The sequence below is a fragment of the Microcaecilia unicolor genome, chromosome 10 (genome assembly GCF_901765095.1).
Source record: "Microcaecilia unicolor chromosome 10, aMicUni1.1, whole genome shotgun sequence".
Lineage (NCBI taxonomy): Eukaryota > Metazoa > Chordata > Amphibia > Gymnophiona > Siphonopidae > Microcaecilia > Microcaecilia unicolor.
This window is the reverse complement of record NC_044040.1, coordinates 146,584,382-146,604,975: the sequence shown is the minus strand read 5'-3', so window position 1 is coordinate 146,604,975 and position 20,594 is coordinate 146,584,382. Positions and strand designations below refer to the sequence as shown.

The 20,594-nt window shown below is 44.4% G+C and overlaps 1 protein-coding gene across 4 annotated transcripts in view; it reads left to right on the top strand.

The window, feature by feature from the left end:
- Positions 1–20,594, top strand: part of IWS1 (interacts with SUPT6H, CTD assembly factor 1) — a 124,572-nt gene that overhangs the window by 75,481 nt on the left and 28,497 nt on the right. For all 4 annotated transcript variants that reach the window (XM_030215815.1, XM_030215814.1, XM_030215812.1 and 1 more), the window contains 3 exons: positions 18,565–18,647; positions 19,347–19,476; positions 19,764–19,881. In XM_030215815.1, coding sequence (XP_030071675.1) covers positions 18,565–18,647; positions 19,347–19,476; positions 19,764–19,881 — 331 coding nt within the window. The remainder of the gene's footprint in view (positions 1–18,564; positions 18,648–19,346; positions 19,477–19,763; positions 19,882–20,594) is intronic.

Genomic DNA, 20,594 nt, shown 5'->3' with positions numbered 1-20,594 from the left:
GGTTTGAAGTCTAGTGTTATCTTCAGGTATTAATACTTATCACTGTTAAAATGCACATTGTTGCTGTTTTAGCTATTATTCCTTGTGATATAAGAGCCCTTCCTGATGCTAATTTATGGGCATTTCTTGTGATCTGGATACTACTGTAAAAATGGCTACTTGCTTTGTCAAGTTCCATGTTCTTTGTCAACCATATGATTGAGTTGGCCACACAAGTGGGTGATGTAACCCAACGATGCCAGGGCAAAACAGCAGTGCCAGAGCTCAGAGTTGGTGTAAAGCTCTGACAATATGCAGGTTTTTCCATAAACAACATTTGTTGAACATACACAAAATCAGATCTTCCAGAAACATTTCTAGAATCTACTCTTTATGTTGTGCCCATGTGTTTTTGTTGTTCTTCATCTTCTATTATTTTTGCTACTTCCCGCAAAAATAAATAAATAACAGTGTAGTGTTTACCCTAGAGGAGAAGCGTGACAGAAGGGTATATGATACAGACCTTTACCGAATAAACAAGTCTTTTCCAAATGACAAGAAGCTCTAGAACAGGGGTGTCCAACCTTGGTCCTCGAGGACCGCAATCCATTCGGGTTTGGATTTCCTCAAAGAATATGCATGAGATCTATTTGCATGCACTGGCTCCATTGTAATCATAGTGACATAGTAAATGACGGCAGATAAAGACCTGAACGCTCCATCCAGTTTGCCCAACAAGATAAACTCATTTTACATGGTATGTAATACTTTATATGTATATCCGAGTTTGATTTGTCCCTGCCTTTCTCAGGGCACAGACTGTAGAAGTCCGCCCTGCACCGATTTTATTCTCCAAATACCGGTGTCGCCACCCAATATCGGCTAAGATTCCATAGATCCATTCCTTCTAAACAGGATTCCTTTGTGTTTATCCCATGCATGTTTGAATTCCATTACCGTTTTCATCTCCACCACCTCCCGCGGGAGGCATTCCACATATCCACCACCCTCTCTGTGAAAAAATACTTCCTGACATTACTCCTGAGTCTGTCCCCCTGCAACCTCAATTCATGTCTAGTTCTACCACCTTCCCGTCTCCGGAAAAGGTTCGTATGCGGATTAATACCTTTCAAATATTTGAACGTCTGTATCATGTCACCCCTGTTTCTCCTTTCCTCCAAGGTATACATGTTCAGGTCGGCAAGTCTCTCATACGGTTTGCAATGCAAATCCCATACCATTTTCGTAGCTTTTCTTTGCACCGCTTCCAGTCTTTTTACATCTTTAGCCAGATACGGCCTCCAAAACTGAATACAGTACTCCCAAGTGGGGCCTCACCAATGACTTGTAGAGAGGCATGAACACCTCCTTTCTTCTGCTGGTTATACCCCTCTGTATGCAACCTAGCATCCTTCTAGCCATGGCCGTCGCCTTGTCACATTGTTTCTTCACCTTCATATCCTCCGACACCAACACCCCAAGGTCTCTCTCCTGAGTCGAGCTTGCTAATCTCTCCCTTCCTATTCGGTATCTTTCTTTTGGGTTTCTACACCCCAAATGCATTACTTTGCATTTCTTGGCATTAAAGTTTAACCGTGAAATACTACATGGAAACCCTCTATAATGTTTACCTAAAACCCATCTCAAGTGTCAAACAAGTGTACTATATTTTTCTTTTTTAACTTGCTATTGTGCTCAGTGATTGGGAAAACCGGCTGAACCTTCTCACAGTGTGTCACTGTTGTTGTCCCGTAATTACATCATCGCACCCCTACCTCCTCCTTATTTCTTGCTAAAGCCTAATATTTGAAGCTTATTACGTTGCAAATATCTGCTATTAAATAGCTGTGGCATTTATCTCATGAAGGGGTGATAGCGATGATTCTCTGGAGTGGTTCCCCCGGAGTCCCGTCTCCAACATATACAAACTAGACTGCAATGTTGAAACAACTTTCTGATCAGGCTCCGATAGACAGTGGTATATAAAACTGATGTAAAGTTCCAGATTACAGAATATCCAACAGTAAATGCTGTTTCTGCATTCCAGTGTTGACTTTGAATCTGACTTTGACGTAATGCTTCATTTAAGGAATGTCACTATTTACACATGGTCTACCCCAAAACACCACTAATAAGGTTTGTCCCCAAAATACACAAGTCCTTGAGTGCACCCCCAGGGAGACCCATTGTTGCCAGCAGAGGGTCCATGAATGAACCGCTTTTGCAATACCTAGATTTTCATCTGCAACCACAGGTATCGAACATTCCATCTTATGTAAGAGATTCTACACATCTCATCACGATTTTGGAAAACTTGCCCACCATAGAGGAATCTATAACCATGGTCACCATGGAAGTAAGGTCTCTGTACACCATGATACCCCAGGCCTGCACCTTACAGATAATTAACGACCAGCTAGAAATGAGTGATTTATCGAGGGGGAAAATCACATTATTGAATTTGATGGCTCAACAAGTCATATTAAATAATTACTTTTTATTTGAAGATCAACATTTTTTTGCAAATTCAAGGTGTGGCTATGAGGGCCACAGTAGCTCCGACTGTAGCATGTTTGGGGGGTTTAGACACACCCCCCTGAGGTGGTTTAAAAGACAGATAATGAATAGAAGGGGAGATACCACGCATGCGCCAGCGTTTTGGTTGGTTGAAGTTCGAGGCTGCACAGCTCCTGCCTAAGGTTAGCCAGAAGATTTTTCAGTAATAACCATTATGGAGAAATTTAAAGAACTTTAAGATTTAAATAATGTTGTAGGGCTAAATATAGCATTAAATGGACTTGGGTTACTCCAATAAGAAACTGAATTTGATTAAAATTTGTTTCAGCATTCCGTTCCCCTGAGGACGCCAACACGCGAAACATGCTCGCATGTAGGGAACTGGAAAGATATGTGAGGCTGTCTTATCGGAGCCTGATCAGAAAGGTTTTTCTACATTGCAGTCTAGTTTGTATATGTTGGAGACAGGACTTCGGGGGAACCACTCCAGAGAATCATCGTTATCACCCCTTCATGAGATAAGTGCCACAGCTATTTAATACCAGATATTTGCAAAGTAATAAGCTTCAAATATTAGGCTTTAGCGAGAAATAAGGAGGGGTGCGATGATGTAATTACGGGACAACAACAGTGACACACTGTGAGAAGGTTCAGCCGGTTTTCCCAATCACTGAGCAGAATAGCAAGTTAAAAAAGAAAAAAATAGTACACTTGTTTGACACTTGAGATGGGTTTTAGGTAAACATTATAGAGGTTTTCCACATAGTATTTCACAATATAAACGAAAACTGAAGGAAAAATAGTACCCCAGTAAGAGTATTACTATTAAATTTTAACTGCCAGACCCTCGACTATTCTTCTGACTTTTGGAGTTCCCTTCTCATCGTTTCTACTCCCTCCAGGGTATCCACTCTATTGGCTGTCTTCGTGTCATCCATAAAAAGGCAAACCTTTCCTTCCATCCCTTCAGCAATATCTCTCATAAATATATTAAACAAAATGGGCCCCAGCACCGACCCCTGAGGAACCCCACTGCTCACCATCCTTTCCTCCAAGCAGATTCCATTTACCACCACCCTCTGCCACCTGTTGGTCAACCAGTTTTCTATCCAGTTCACCACTTTCGGTCCTAAGTTCAGCCCTTTCATCTTATTCATGAGTCTTCTGTGGGGGACCGTATGAAAGGCTTTGCTGAAATCCAAGTAGATTACATCTATTGCACAGCCTTCATCCATTTCTTTTGTCACCCAGTCAGAGAAATCAATGAGATTCGTTTGGCAGGATTTTCCTTTGGTAAAGCCATGTTGCCTCAGGTCCTGTAACCCGTTGTCTTCTAGAAAGTTAACTATCCTTTCTTTCAGCAGCGACTCCATTACTTTTCCTACCACTGACGTGAGACTTACCGTTCTGTAGTTTCCCATTTCTTCCCTGTCTCCACTTTTGTGAAGAGGGACCACATCCGCTCGTCTCCAATGTCGCGGAACTCTCCTGTCTCTAAAGATCTATTAAATCTTTAAGAGGTCCTGCCAGGACCTCTCTGAGCTCCCTCAGTATCCGGGGATGTATCCCATCCGGCCCCATAGCTTTGTCCACCTTCAGATTCTCCAGCTGTTTATAAACTCTTTCTTCCGTAAACGGTGCAGTATCCACTCCATTCCCAAATATTTCGTCAGCAGCCAACCGTGGTCCTTCACCAGGATTTTCCTCCGTGAACACCAAAGAGAAGTAATTGTTTAGCACATTCGCTTTATCCTCCTCACTTTCCACATAACCTTTCTCATTATCTTTCAGTCTCGCAATTCCATTCCTATCTTTTCCCCTTTCTCCAATATATCTGAAAAAAGTCTTGTCACCTCTCTTTACATTTTTAGCTAATTTTTCTTCTGCTCGCGCTTTTGCTAGCCATATTTCCCTCTTCGCTTCTTTGAGTTTAATCCGATACTCTTTTTTGAGATCCTCTCTTTCCATTCTTTTGTATTTCTTGAACAAAGCCTCTTTTGCTCTTATTTTTTCAGCTACTTGGTTGGAAAACTATATAGGCTTCCTGTTTCTCTTGGTTTTGTTTACTTTCCTCGCGTAAAGATCAGTCGCCATATTTATAGCAGCTTTCAGCTTTGACCACTGATGTTCCACTTCTCCTACACCTTCCCACTTCAACAGTTCCTTTTTCAGGTATTCCCCCATTTTATCAAAATCAGTACATCTGAAATCCAGTACTTTTTAGTTTTGTGCATGCACACTGTGCCTTCACCCTTATATCAAACCATGCGGTGTGATGATCACTATTACATAGGTGGGCACCCACTTGAATATTAGAAACACTTCTTCCATTCGTGAGCACTAGATCCAGCATTGACCCTTCCCTCATGGGTTCCGTCACCATTTGTCTGAGCAAAGCACTTTGACAGGCATCCACAATCTCCCTACTTCTTTCCGATTCCGCAGACGGGACATTCCAATCCACATCAGACAAGTTGAAGTCTCCCAACGGTAGCACCTCCCCTTTAATACCAATCTTTTGAATATCCTCTATCAGATCCTTGTCTAGCTTCTCTATTTGTGCCGGAGGTCTGTAGATAAACTCCCCTGTGGATACAGGTTCCATCTTCCCTTTCCAGAACGATCCATAAAACTTCTTCCTTTCCCCAGGTGCCCCGCATTTGAGCCGCTCTGATATTGTCTCTCACATACAGCGCCACTCCTCCACCCCTTCGGCCCTCTCTATCCTTTCTTAAAAGATTAAACCTCAGTTTAGTCACATCCCATTCATGGGAATTTTTGAACCACGTCTCTGTAATAGCAACAATATCCAAGTTTTCTTCAAACATCAGGTCTTGCAAGTCTTGAACCTTTTTACATAGACTGTGAGCATTTGTGCTCATTGCTTTCCATTTGCGTAGAGAGTGTAGGTGGTTTTCTGTATTTAGATGACCTTTCCCGCTGCCATCAAGTTTATTCTGGAGGTGACTTTCTGAATTCCCTTGTTTCCTTTTGTCACCCCCGCCTTCTAGTTTAAATGTCTAGAAACATACTGTCTGAATTTCTGCCCAAGGATCCTTTTTCCCGTCACCGAAAGATGTAGCCCAACATTACAGTAGAGCCTGTTATTTTTCCACGTATTACCCCATGCTCCTATGTATCTAAAACCTTCTTCTTTACACCAAGACTGAAGCCATTTATTGAACTTCACTGTTTTGCATAGTCTTTCTTCTCCCTTCCCTCACGTGGGAATTACTTCAGAAAAAGCCACAATCCGAACCAAAGATTTCAGTCCCTCCCCAAGCTTCTGGAACGCTCTCCGTGCTGTAAATTTGCTATTGTTGGCCAGGTCATTTGTCTCCAGGTGAATTACAACATCAATATTTGAAGCCTCACTCTCTTCTCGGATCACTATCAGAATTTGGTCGGTACATCTAGTAGCTGAAGATCCTGGAAGCCATTTCACTAGGTTGGAACCCTTGAACTGTGTTCCTAAGTTAATGCCTCTAATAATGGAGTCTCCGAGCAGTTTTTCTGTTTTTCACCAATCTGTCATTTTTGGGGGGATGATTCTTGGGTTGTGCTACTTTCAAAGCCTCTGGTTCCACCACAGTACTTCTTTTTTCAGCATCATAATGATGCAGCACAGCAGAAGAATTTGACAAGGGCAAAGGTTGGGAAGGTGAGAGCTTCTGTGTCACAGATCTTAGTCTACCTGAGCCTACTGTGACCCGTCTATTCCTCTGTTGATGCATTCTCTGTGGCAGTGGTGGTGGTAAATTGACAGAGAATTGATTAATCCTGGATGCTTTTTTAATTGAAGCTAATTCTTTCTTGAGTCTGTTGATCTCATCTTTCAAAGCTGATAACTGGAGACAGATAGGACAAGCTCCGATAGTTTGCCTTAGGATTAAAGCATAACATGTATTCTCCAAGGACAAGCAGGCTGCTTGTTCTCACGAATGGGTGATGTCCACGGCAGCCCCTTCAATCGGAGATCTTCACTAGCAAAGTCGTTTGCTAGCCCTCGCGTGCGCACGCACACCACACATGTGCGACCGTCTTCCCGCCCGAACGCGCTCGTGTTCGTCAGTCTTCTTTTTTCCGCGGCTCGGGACAGCTGTGTTTTTCGTCGTTCTGTGCCCTGAGGAGACCCTCGCGCTTTTGCCGCTTTCTTCCGTTCGGAAGTCTTCTTTTTCGCTTGACAAGCATTCATATGCGGAACAATGTGCGGCAGTTGGCGGACTTGGTGGATAAGCTCCCTTCTGAGCAAGCCAAGCCTTTTCAGCAGGTGGTCAGGCAGCTGAAGGTGTGTCGTAAATTCCTGGCCAGGGGTGTTTTACGATACTTTTGATGTCGCATCCAGGGCCGCTGCTTAAGGTGTGGTGATGCGCAGACTCTCATGGCTGCGCGCCTCCGACCTGGAAAATAGGATTCAGCAGCGGATTGCGAATTCTCCTTGCCGAGGGGGGGGATAATATTTTTGGAGACAAGGTCGAACAGGTGGTAGAGCAGCTCCACCAGTGGGACACCGCTTTCGACAAATTCTCCCGCCGGGCGCCTTCAGCATCTACCTCAACTGGTAGACGTTTTTATGGTGGAAGGAGGACTGTTACCTACTCTTCTAATAGGCGTAGGTACAATCCTCCCTCTCGCCAGCCTGCTGCCAGGCCAAACCCCAGCGTGCTCGTTCTTGTCAACAGCGTGCGACTCAGCAGGCCCCTGCGGCTCCCCAGCAAAAGCAAGGGACGGGCTTTTGACTGGCTCCAGCAGAGCATAGCCGAAATCAAAGTGTCTGTGCCGGACGATCTGCCGGTCGGGGGAAGGTTAAAATTTTTTCACCAAAGGTGGCCTCTCATAACCTCCGACCAAATAGTCCGGCTAGGATACTCCCTCAATTTGGTTTCAAAGCCTCCAAATTGCCCACCGGGAGCTCAATCCTTCAGCTTCCAGCACAAGCAGGTACTTGCAGAGGAACTCTCCGCCCTTCTCAGCGCCAATGCGGTCGAGCCCGTGCCACCTGGGCAAGAAGGGCTGGGATTCTGTTCCATGTACTTCCTTGTGGAAAAGAAAACAGGGGGGATGCGTCCCATCCTAGACCTAAGGGCCCTGAACAAATTCATGGTCCGAGAAAAGTTCAGGATGCTTTCCCTGGGCACCCTTCTTCCCATGATTCAGGAAAACGATTGTCTATGCTCTCTGGACTTAAGGATGCTTACACTCATATCCCGATACTGCCAGCTCACAGACAGTATCTTCGATTCCGTCTGGGAACACGGCATTTTCAGTATTGTGTGCTACCCTTTGGTCTCGCCTCCGCGCCCAGGGTGTTCACAAAATGCCTGGCAGTAGTAGCGGCGTCTCTACGCAGACTGGGAGTGCACGTGTTCCCTTACCTCGACGATTGGCTGGTGAAGAACACCTCCAAGGCAGGAGCTCTACAGTCCATGCAGATGACTATTCGACTCCTGGAGCTACTAGGGTTTGTGATAAATTATCCAAAGTCCCACCTTCTTCCTGTTCAAAAACTCAAATTCATAGGGCTCTACTGGATTCTCAGACTGCTCGTGCCTACCTCCCGGAAGCGAGGGCCGACAATCTTCTGTCCCTTGCTTCTTGGGTACGAGCGTCGCAGCAGATCACAGCTCGGCAGATGTTGAGATTGCTCGGCCACATGGCCTCCACAGTGCATGTGACTCCCATGGCCCGCCGCCACATGAGATCAGCTCAATGGACCCTAGCGCCTCAGTGGTACCAAGCTGCTGGGGACCTAGAGGACGTAGTCCTACTGTCCACAAGTTTTCTTCAGTCCCTCCATTGGTGGACAATTCGGTCCAATTTGACTCTGGGACGTCCTTTCCAAATTCCTCAGCCTCAAAAGGTGCTGACGACGGATGCGTCTCTCCTGGGGTGGGGAGCTCATGTCGATGGGCTTCACATCCAAGGGAGTTGGTCCCTTCAGGAAAAAGGTTTACAGATCAACCTCCTAGAGTTACGAGTGGTCTGGAACGCTCTAAAGGCCTTCAGAGATCGGCTGTCCCATCAAATTATTCAAATTCAGACAGACAACCAGGTTGCCATGTACTACATCAACAAGCAGGGGGGCACCGGATCTCGCCCCTTGTGTCAGGAGGCTGTCAGAATGTGGCTTTGGGCTCGCCAGAATGGCATGTTTCTTCAAGCCACGTATCTGGCAGGAGTAAACAACAGTTTGGCCGACAGATTGAGCAGGATCATGCAACCTCACGAGTGGTCGCTCAATTCCCGAGTGGTACGCCAGATCTTCCAAGTGTGGGGCACCCCCTTGGTGGATCTCTTTGCTACGCAGGTCAATCACAAGGTCCCTCAGTTCTTTTCCAGACTTCAGGCCCACGGCAGGCTAGCGTTGGATGCCTTTCTACTAGATTGAGGGGAAGGCCTCCTGTATGCTTATCCTCCCATACCTTTGGTGGGAAAGACTTTGCTGAAACTCAAGCAGGATCGAGGCACCATGATCCTGATCGCTCCCTTTTGGCTGCGTCAGATACAGTGGGGGAAATAAGTATTTGATCCCTTGCTGATTTTGTAAGTTTGCCCACTGACAAAGACATGAGCAGCCCATAATTGAAGGGTAGGTTATTGGTAACAGTGAGAGATAGCACATCACAAATTAAATCCGGAAAATCACATTGTGGAAAGTATATGAATTTATTTGCATTCTGCAGAGGGAAATAAGTATTTAATCCCTCTGGCAAACAAGACCTAATACTTGGTGGCAAAACCCTTGTTGGCAAGCACAGCGGTCAGACGTCTTCTGTAGTTGATGATGAGGTTTGCACACATGTCAGGAGGAATTTTGGTCCACTCCTCTTTGCAGATCATCTCTAAATCATTAAGAGTTCTGGGCTGTCGCTTGGCAACTCGCATCTTCAGCTCCCTCCATAAGTTTTCAATGGGATTAAGGTCTGGTGACTGGCTAGGCCACTCCATGACCCTAATGTGCTTCTTCCTGAGCCACTCCTTTGTTGCCTTGGCTGTATGTTTTGGGTCATTGTCGTGCTGGAAGACCCAGCCACGACCCATTTTTAAGGCCCTGGCGGAGGGAAGGAGGTTGTCACTCAGAATTGTACGGTACATGGCCCCATCCATTCTCCCATTGATGCGGTGAAGTAGTCCTGTGCCCTTAGCAGAGAAACACCCCCAAAACATAACATTTCCACCTCCATGCTTGACAGTGGGGACGGTGTTCTTTGGGTCATAGGCAGCGTTTCTCTTCCTCCAAACACGGCGAGTTGAGTTCATGCCAAAGAGCTCAATTTTTGTCTCATCTGACCACAGCACCTTCTCCCAATCACTCTCGGCATCATCCAGGTGTTCACTGGCAAACTTCAGACGGGCCGTCACATGTGCCTTCCGGAGCAGGGGGACCTTGCGGGCACTGCAGGATTGCAATCCGTTATGTCGTAATGTGTTACCAATGGTTTTCGTGGTGACATTGGTCCCAGCTGCTTGAGATCATTGACAAGTTCCCCCCTTGTAGTTGTAGGCTGATTTCTAACCTTCCTCATGATCAAGGATACCCCACGAGGTGAGATTTTGCGTGGAGCCCCAGATCTTTGTCGATTGACAGTCATTTTGTACTTCTTCCATTTTCTTACTATGGCACCAACAGTTGTCTCCTTCTCGCCCAGCGTCTTACTGATGGTTTTGTAGCCCATTCCAGCCTTGTGCAGGTGTATGATCTTGTCCCTGACATCCTTAGACAGCTCCTTGCTCTTGGCCATTTTGTAGAGGTTAGAGTCTGACTGATTCACTGAGTCTGTGGACAGGTGTCTTTCATACAGGTGACCATTGCCGACAGCTGTCTGTCATGCAGGTAACGAGTTGATTTGGAGCATCTACCTGGTCTGTAGGGGCCAGATCTCTTACTGGTTGGTGGGGGATCAAATACTTATTTCCCTCTGCAGAATGCAAATAAATTCATATACTTTCCACAATGTGATTTTCCGGATTTAATTTGTGATGTGCTATCTCTCACTGTTACCAATAACCTACCCTTCAATTATGGGCTGCTCATGTCTTTGTCAGTGGGCAAACTTACAAAATCAGCAAGGGATCAAATACTTATTTCCCCCACTGTATGGTTCCCTGGAGATTGGAGTGTTTTCCGACCCTCATTACTCAGAACGAGGGGGCGCTTCTGCATCCCAACCTCCGGTCCCTGGCTCTCATGGCCTGGATGTTGAGAGCGTAGATTTTGCCTCCTTGGGTCTCTCAGAGGGTGTCTCCTGAGTCTTGCTCGCTTCCAGGAAAGATTCCACTAAAAAGAGTTACTTCTTTCTATGGTGGAGGTTTGCCGTCTGGTGTGGCAGCAAGGCCCTAGATCCTCGCTCTTGTTTTACACAGACCCTGCTTGAATACCTTCTGCACTGTAAGGGTTCATCTTAGTGCGATTAGTTCATACCATTACCGTGTGGAAGGTAAGCCGATCTCGGGACAACCTTTAGTTGTTCGCTTCATGAGAGGTTTGCTTTTGTCAAAACCCCCCATCAAACCTCCTACAGTGTCATGGGATCTCAACGTCGTCCTCACCCAGCTGATGAAACATCCTTTTGAGCCACTGGATTCCTGCCATCTGAAGTACTTGACCTGGAAGGTCATTTTCTTGGTGGCAGTCACTTCAGCTCATAGAGTCAGTGAGCTTCAAGCCCTAGTAGCTCATGCGCCTTATACCAAATTTCATCATAATAGAGTAGTCGTCCGCACTCACCCTAAGTTCTTGCCAACATTCTTCCCCCGTCCGCATACCCGCCCTGCTGAACGTCAACTGCACACATTGGACTGCAAGGGAGCATTGGCCTTCTATCTGGAGCGGACACAGCCCCACAGACAGTCCGCTCAAATGTTTGTTTCTTTTGATCCCAACAGGAGGGGAGTGGCTGTTGGGAAATGCACCGTCTCTAATTGGCTAGCAGATTGCATCTCCTTCGCTTACGCCCAGTCTGGGCTGACTCTTGAGGGTCATGTCACGGCTCATAGTGTTAGAGCCATGGCAGCGTCAGTGACTCACTTGAAGTCAGCCACTATCGAAGAGATTTGCAAGGCTGCAACGTGGTCATCTGTCCACACATTCTCATCGCATTACTGCCTACAGCAGGATACCCGACGCGACAGTCGGTTCGGGCAGTCGGTGCTGCAGAATCTGTTCGGGGTTTAGAATCCAACTCCACCCCCCAGGCCCATTTTTATTCTGTTCCAGGCTGCACTCTCAGTTAGTTGGATAAGTTTAGGTCAATCGCAGTTATGTCCTCGCCGTTGCGAGGCCCAATTGACCCTGTTTGTTGTTTTGAGTGAGCCTGGGGGCTAGGGATACCCCGTTCGTGAAAACAAGCAGCCTGCTTGTCCTCAGAGAAAGCGAATGCTACATACATACCTGTAGATGGTATTCTCCGAGGACAGCAGGCTGATCGTTCTCACCAACCCGCCCGCCTCCCCTTTGGAGTTGTGTCTTCCCTTGTCTTTGTCTTGCTATGTACTGGACTGACAAACACGAGCGCGTTCAGGCAGGAAGACGGTTGCGCATGCGCGGTGTGCGTGCACACGCGAGGGCTAGCAAACGTCTTTGCTAGTGAAGATCGCCAATTGAAGGGGCTGCCGTGGACGTCACCCATTCGTGAGAACAATCAGCCTGCTGTCCTCGGAGAATACCTTCTACAGGTATGTAGCTTTCGCTTCGCACTGAATAAAGGACATATTGATCTCATGCAGATTCATTAAATACAAGACCCTTTTTGCTTCGTCCTTCCCCTACTTCAGTCCAAAATTCTGGAATATTCTGCTGAGACAACTAAAAGAACTAGTCGACCACCACCTATTCAAAAAGTCTTTAAAAACATTCTTATTCGCCAAAGCTTATTCCAATGGCAACTCCTATGTTTAACCTCTCTCCCTTCCTGACTGTACATGGTTATCTGCCGGTTGCTTTGCCCCTATCTTTCACCCCGTGTTTTCCTCTGTTCCATTCCCTGCCTGTCTCATTCTGTACCTGAGTCATCTTTGCATTGTATATTTTCCTCCTGAATTATTGTAAGCCACATTGCGCCTGCTCCTGTGGGAAAATGTGGGGTACAAATGCATCAAAACAATAATAAATAATTGTGGAAATCCTGAAAACCCAATCTAGCGAGGGATGAGGTTGGACACCTCTGCTCTAGAACTTTCAAAATCAGCACCCTGGTCCACAAAATTATCTATGGCCAAGCCCCGGGATACATGACCGACCTTATAGACCTGCCTACCAGAAACACAATTGGAAAACATACTTAAATCTTCACTACCCTAGCTGCAAAGGACTCAAGTACAAATCAATATACGGATCCAGCTTCTCCTATATAAGCACGCAACTGTGGAATGTACTACAGAAAGCCATAAAAACAACGTACAACCACCTTAACTTCCGGAAATCACTAAAGACTAACCTGTTTGAAAAGGCATACCACACTGACCCAACTTAAGTGCCTGAACCCAGCAACACAATGAAAACAAAGCCCGTAATGAACACTATATAACTCTTCTCTACATTTCTCCTAATGTTGTAACACATAATCTCTTTCAATAATCACATCACTCTGTATTTATCATCATCACTGGAGGTGGCTAACGTTTCATGGTACTATGTAAGCCACATTGAGCCTGCAAATAGGTGGGAAAATGCAGGGTACAAATGTAACAAATAAATAAACTAGAGGACATGATATGAAGCTACAGGGATGTAGGAGTAAAAGCAACATCAGGAAATATTTTTTCACCGAGAGGGTAGCGAATGCTTTGGAATTCTCTCCTGAAAAAAATGGTGGAAGCAAAAATGGTGCTGGAATTCAATGTGATATACATAATAGATCCGTAAAAGGCAAGAGGATTTAATCCAAGCATAGAGCAATAAATCTCACAACATCTATGTAATAACTTTTGCACTTCTAAGAGATGGAGAAGTAGCCTGCACTGCTCTTAGTAAGTACAACCCCAACAACACAAGAATGAGGAAAGTAACCTGCACTGTACAGCAGGTACAACCTCAACAACCTTCCTGGGCAGACTCGATCAGCCATGTTGGTCTTTCTCTGCTGTTATTTAATTTACTAGGTTATCAGCAGATTTTGCTTCTTCAACAGACTTATGTCACAAGTTAAACCAGGCTTCAGTACCTGTCCATAGACAGCCAAGCAGTATACCCACAAGAGAGATGTCTTCTACCTGGAACTTACTCACCAACAGGAAGACTGTTATGAGTTATGAAGAATGTCTCAGAGAGCCAGGAAACAGCACCTCTTTCAACTCTGAGAGCATTACAAGGCAAAAGAATGGATCCTGAAAAGGTCATTGTGTAAAATACAAAGGTCGGCTGGTTCTGCTTGATCTAGTAGGTTATATTTCCTAAGTGTTATCTCTGTCCCTGCATGGAGTGGTCTAAAGAACCCTTTTGTGAAGAAAGGGATGTTCTGAGATTTCTTGACTGAAAACACTTGGTTTATTAGCGTTGGTACGTTGCTATGAGCAGTAGCAACATTTCTAAAGTGCACAGTTTCAAGGAGATTTCTAAGTGCCATTCTCAGTGTTGAAGATGACAATCATAATTCACCTCCAAAACAAAAGAAACTTCCTGCCTCTTGCAAGCGCATGGACTCATAAGAGCATAAGAACAGCTATGCTGGTCAGATCAGTGGTCTTTCCAGCCCAGTATCCTGTTTTCCAACAGTGGCTAGTCCAGGTCACGAGTACCTAGTAGAATCCCAAATAGTAGCAAATAGAGCAGTACTAAATAGCATATTTTACTATTCTGCTGAATACGAATAATGAAAAATATTATTCGGCCGAATGCAAATAATAGGCATTGAGCTTTAACATAACAAGTAATAAAAGAGGCAATGTGAAATTGGAGATCTTATTTATTTCAGTAGGATTTAGTACAGTAAAGCTCTGGATTTGTATTCGAATTGCTGTTCGAAGAATGTATTCGGGGCCAAATCGAATCAAATACAAGGTACAGCCCTAATAGCAACATTCCATGTTACCAATCCCAGGGCAAGCAGTGGCTTCCCCCCTTGTCTGTCTCAATAGCAGACCATGGACTTTTCTTCTAGGAACTTATCCAAACCTTTTTTATGCTTTTTTAAACCAGATATGCTAACCACTGTAACAACATCCTCTGGCAACAAGTTCCAGAGCTTAACTGTTCATTGAGTGAAAAAATATTTCCTCCTATTTGTTTTAAAAGTAATACCATGTAATTTCATTGAGTGTCCCCTAGTTTTTGTACTTTTTGAAAGAGTAAAAAAATCGATTCACTTTTACCCATTCTACACCACTTAGGATGTTGTAGACCTCACTCATATCTCCCCTCATCCATATCTTTTCCAAGCTGAAGAACCCTAAGAGAGGAGTTCCATCCCCTTTATCATTTTCATCGCTCTTCTTTGAACTTTTTCTAATTGTGCTATATCTTTTTTTTTTTTTTTTTTTGAGATACGGCGACCAGAATTGAATGCAATACTCAAGGAGCGATACAGAGGCATTATAGTATTCTTGGTCTTATTTACCATCCCTTTCCTAATAATTCCTAGTATCCTGTTTGTGACATTGGTGGTGGCCAAAAAAGCACACTGGGCATAAGATTTTGGTGTATTGTCTACAATGACACCTAGATCTTTTTATAGTTTATTACAGGCTTGACATACCACCATTACAAACTGTTTGATCACAGTGGTTTTTCTTGGGTGCTGACTCCAAAGGCAGACTCTAGCATCAGGTAACTGTGATTTGGATTATTCTTCCAAATGTGCATTACTTTGCATTTATCCACATTAAATTTCATCTTAGTCTTCCAGTTTCCAAAAGTCTTCCTTCAGTTTTTCACAATCAGCATGTGTTTTAACACCTTTGAATAGTTTTGTGTCTTTTGCCAATTTAATCACCTCACTTTTCGTTCTGATTTCCAGATCATCTATAGATAGGTTAAACAGCACCAGTCCCAGAACAGATTCCTGTGACACTCCACTATTCACCTTCCTCCATTGAGAAAAATGACCATTTAACCCTACCCTCTTTTCTATCCATTAACCCAGAGGTTCCCAAACTTTTTCAGTTCATGGCACCCTTAGTGTCCGAGCAGTTTTTCATGCACCCCCCCTCCACCGGCCACATAGGTCTCCACCCCCCACAGTTCTCTACTGCCCCCCCCCACACACACATTTTTCCTACTGCTCACCTGGAGGAGCAGCCCTTGGGGGCCACCTCTGCCCCCCTGTGTCTCCATCTCCTCCTTTTTCTGTCCCAATGTTCCTCCCTGCCCAGCATCTTTTCTTTGTCCGACTTCTCTCCCCTTCAACCTTCCTTCCCCACTCCCAGTGAGCCCTGCATCTCTCCCTCTCACCAGCTCTCCTCTGTAGCCCCAGTCCCTTGTACCTCTCCAGCAGCGGCGATGATTAAGAAAGTTTTCCGTCAGTATCGGGGCCTCTTCTCAGGTGTGTCCCGCCTATGTGGGTAACAGAAAGTTGCATCAAAGTAGGCGGGATGCTCCAGAGAAGAGGGCAGCTCCGACATTGGTGTAAAACTGTCTCAATCTCCTCTACCAGAGAGGTACAGGGGCCCTAGACTACAGAGGAGAACCGGTGGAAGGGAGAAGGAGAGATGCAGAACACACGGGGAAGGGAAGAGATTATGAGGTAGCAGCAGCAGTTTGGGTGACGGAGGGGGTGAGTTCAGGATTTGCCACGGCACCCCTGCGAGTTCGCTGTGGCACACAGTTTGGGAACCATTGCATTAACCAGTTCCTAATCTACAACAGAATATTGCCTCCTATCCCATGGCTTCTTAATTTTCTGAGGAATCACTCATGAATGACTTTATCAAAAGCTTTCTAAATATCTAGATACACTTAAATTAACCTAGCTCACCTTTATCCATGTGTTTATTCATTCCTTCAAAGAAATGAAGCATGACTTATCTTGGCTGAATTCATGCAGACCCTCTGTTCCATTAGACCATGTTTGTTTGTGTTCAGTAATTTTATTCTTTATAATAGTTTCCACTGTTTTGCCTGGCACTGAAGACAGGCTTACCAGTGTAATTTCCTGGATCACCCCTGGAATCCTTTTTAAAAATCTGCGTTACGTTGGCCACCTGCCAATCTTCAGTTACTACAGACAATTTTAACGACAGGTTACAGATCACTAACAGCAGATCAGCAATGTCATGTTTGAGTTCTTTCAGTTCCCTAGGATGCACAGCACCTGGTCCAGGTGATTTACTACTCTTTGGTTTGGCTCAGTATGTCTTCCAGGTTCACCAAGATTTTTCAGTTCCTCCATATTGTCACCCATGAAAACTATTTCTTGTATAGGTAGATCTCTTACATCTTCAGTAAAGACTGAAGCAAAGAATTAATTCACTCTCTCTCTGCTATGGCCTTGTCCTCCCTGAGTACCCTTTTTGCTCCTTGATGATCTAATGGTCCCACAGATTCCCTCACAAGCTTTCTGCTTCTGATGTACTTGAAAAAGTTATTGCTATGAGTGTTTGCTTCTGTTTCAAATTTCTCTTCTTCTTCTTCTCTTTTTTTTTTCTTTTATCAATGCTTTGCTTCTAACTTGCCAGTGCTTATGTTGCTTCTTATTTTCTTTATTTGGATCCTTCCATTGTGATTCTGAAGCAGAAGTTTCTGTGCTATCTTTAGCACTAGATCCCACACAGATAAGCACAGAGATTCTTCTACCACAGAAAACCTTCCAAGTGAAAATTGATGCATTCAAATGGTAGAGATCTTCTATTTGGTGTTCTATATAAGGTCAAGACCCTTTTAGCATCTACTATACTTTACAGTCTCTACTCTCTTATCATTTGGATTGTAAATCATTTTCTGTCAGAGTGCACCTTAGGATCTTATCCACCTTTCTTGTCTTGATAGATGAAGCTCCAGCCTCAGTATCCAGTTGTTACCAAATTCGTAAGGGTCTTCTTCATTTCAAACCTCCATTCTAAGACCCACAAGTCCCCTGGAACCTGAACATTGTGGCCTTGCTCCCTCATGAAAACATCTTAGAGTCAGCGGAATCTTCGTCTCTAAGGTGTCTGACATGGAGGATACTATTCCTAGTAGCAGTCACCTGAGCCAGAAGGATCAGTGAACACCATCCTTAGTCACATACAAACCTTATACACATTTTTATTACAATAAGGTAGTTGTCCAGATACATCAAATTCTTTTCACACTCTAGACTGTAAGCGAGCTCCTGCATACCACCTAAAAAATGCAGAGTCCCTCAAAGGGTGTGCAAATTTTTGTCTTCTTTCATTTCAGTCATCTGGGCAGCATTTAGGGTAGTTTCCATATTCAGTTCTTTTACGATCAAGCTGGTATTTCTCTAACTAATGGAATTAAACCTAACCAGTCAAAGCCATTTCTACTATAGTAGCTGACTTGACATCTGAATTACTTCAAAGTATCTCGTCGTTCTATACTTTTACTTCACATTTCTGCTTGAACCAATCTTCATTCAAAGGCAGCCCCTTCTGTCAAGAATACTGAACAATCTGTCCATATGAACTCTTGCATAAACATGTCAGTGGGTATTCCCCAGCAATGGGACAATTCCTTCAAGTATCAGAGGCAACCCTGAGCTTGGGAATAATTCAATTGTGTGATTAATTGCTTTCTTTGTTTACAAACAGGATTGAAAGTTGCTTACCTGTAGCAAGAGCTCTCTGTAGACAGCAAGATTAGATACATAATCCTGTCCACCCACCAAAGAATTGATTGTGAATTTCAGACTAATTGAAGAAGCTGCTGTGTGCGGAAAAGGTTATGCATGTTTAGAACTTTACACTGGCTTGAGCTCTGGAAAAGCTGTCCTGTCATGGTACCATCATATGGTATCAGCCACTTGCTCTTCATAAACAGCATAAACAACTTTTTTTCCAGGAGCCAACTACAATTTATATTTATGTAGAATTATCATTTTAGGGATGATAACCTGTTCAGGTTTTCTGGAATTAGCTTTTCACTTGCTATGTATAACTAAAGTTTTCCAATTCTTTCCCTTGCCCTCCCTCCAGGAAGACAGAAAGCTGAACACCCAGAAGAAACCAGCACTGAAGAAACTGACTCTGCTTCCCACTGTAGTGATGCATCTTAAAAAGTAAGAAATCATGTGTGCTGGTTGAATCTCCTATGCTTGAGTTTGGGTTTACTTATACAAAAGAAAGATTGCATCAAAGCAGGTTTCTCTCTCTCTTGATCCAGGGATGTTTCCCTTACATTGCAAACGGTTACTTAGGATTCTGATAACAAAATGTTCCTCTCTGCCAGACTTTGTTGCTTTCCCTTCTATAAGAGGTAGCCCACATAAAGATTAAAGGACGACCACATTTTGGTTTCAGATTTGGCCCCGAAACTGACCTGAAATCTGGGTACAGGTTTCCGCTGAAAAATGCCTCTGCATTTTTGGTGGATACCTGAAACAAGACCTGCCTGCTGCCACTTCTGCAGACCAGCCTTCCCCCACTCACCCTGAAAGAAACCACGTCCCCATTTCCCGGGCCACCCGCCACTCCACCCTCCTCAGATCTATCTTGTAAAGGCCCTGGTGGTCGGGGCAGGAGCATTCCGAATTGCTCCTTCCCCCTTCCTCTGCACTGAAAAAATGGCGGCCGCGACCTCCCACGGCAGTTTCGTGAGGCTGTTGTGAGAAGTTGCGGCCGCCATTTTTTTCAGTGCAGCATTTATAAGCTCCTTGGCTCCCTTAGTATTCTCCCAGGTTCAGGGCATGATAGAAGAGATTTTTTGAAAGACAAAGTGAAGCGTTGCTCGCAGGATTGACTCATTCTGTCTTACACAGGCAGGACCTGAAGGAAACATTTATAGATAGTGGTGTGATGTCTGCTATCAAAGAGTGGCTCTTGCCTCTGCCAGACAAGAGCCTTCCAGCACTAAAGATTCGTGAGGAACTCCTGAGGATTCTGCAAGAGGTGGATATAGGCCCTCCATTTTCATCTTGTCTTATGCTTTGCCACACAAATTATGTCGCCTCAGGTTCTGTCACCTGTATCTCCTCGTTTCATATTTCATCTCTTCTCATTACTCTTTTTTTCCTTTTTTTTTTCCACAATTGCTGATTAGTTTCTATTCCCTCCTTCCCACCTGTTCATCACCCCTTGCTGTGCATACACTTCCACATCTACATCCTTACCCCACCTTTGCCTTGTTGACAAGTGATGACTGGATCTGTGCACTAAGCATCTCTTCTGCTCTTCAGCTCCCCAGTGTGAGCCAGGAAACCTTGAAGCACAGTGGAATTGGACGGGCAGTGATGTACCTTTATAAACATCCCAAAGAGTCAAGATTAAACAAAGATATGGCAGGAAAGCTGATAAGTGAGTTTACTTTTTAAATAGATTTTGCAGTCTTCTCTCCTTGAGGGATGTCATTCTGTGTTTGCTTTTCAGAGAGTCTATATTTCCATTCAGTATATAGCTAATTACTTCATATTTTATAGAAGTACCTAGCAGAGCAGGTAACCCCAGATATGATCAAGCAGATCTTGGGCCTGCAAGAGGGATGGCCCAAGACAAGGGTTTTCAGCACTGGAGTATGTGTACCCCTTGGGGTACTTGATAGGCTGCAGGAGGTACGTGCAGGACAGTCTCCCTGGCTCATCACTTCCTCTCCCTTTTCACTAAAATGCTTGTGCCGCAGGCCTGCCTTCTTACTACAGGAACTTGTCTGGGTCTCCCTATGTTAATATTCGTGGTTAGTAACTGAGCCAGTGTAGATGCTCTACTCTTAGGCCCTACTTTATATTGTTCATACTACTTAATATATAAACAGTATAAGGCAGTTTATCAAGTTTATTAACATAAAAAGTTTACTGGATAATTAAAACTTGCATAGGAAGGTGGCAGCTACTGAACCAATGACGATTTGAGTGTGTAAGACACTGTTTACGAGTGAATAAAGGCACAGTGCATTACCACTGAGGTTCATTAACTAGCACATTTACTCCTGTTCTTCAGTTGGATTTAAGGGTATCTTGGAAGAGTGTTTGATATCCAAAGTGCGTTTGTTGAATAAATCTAGCATTTACTTA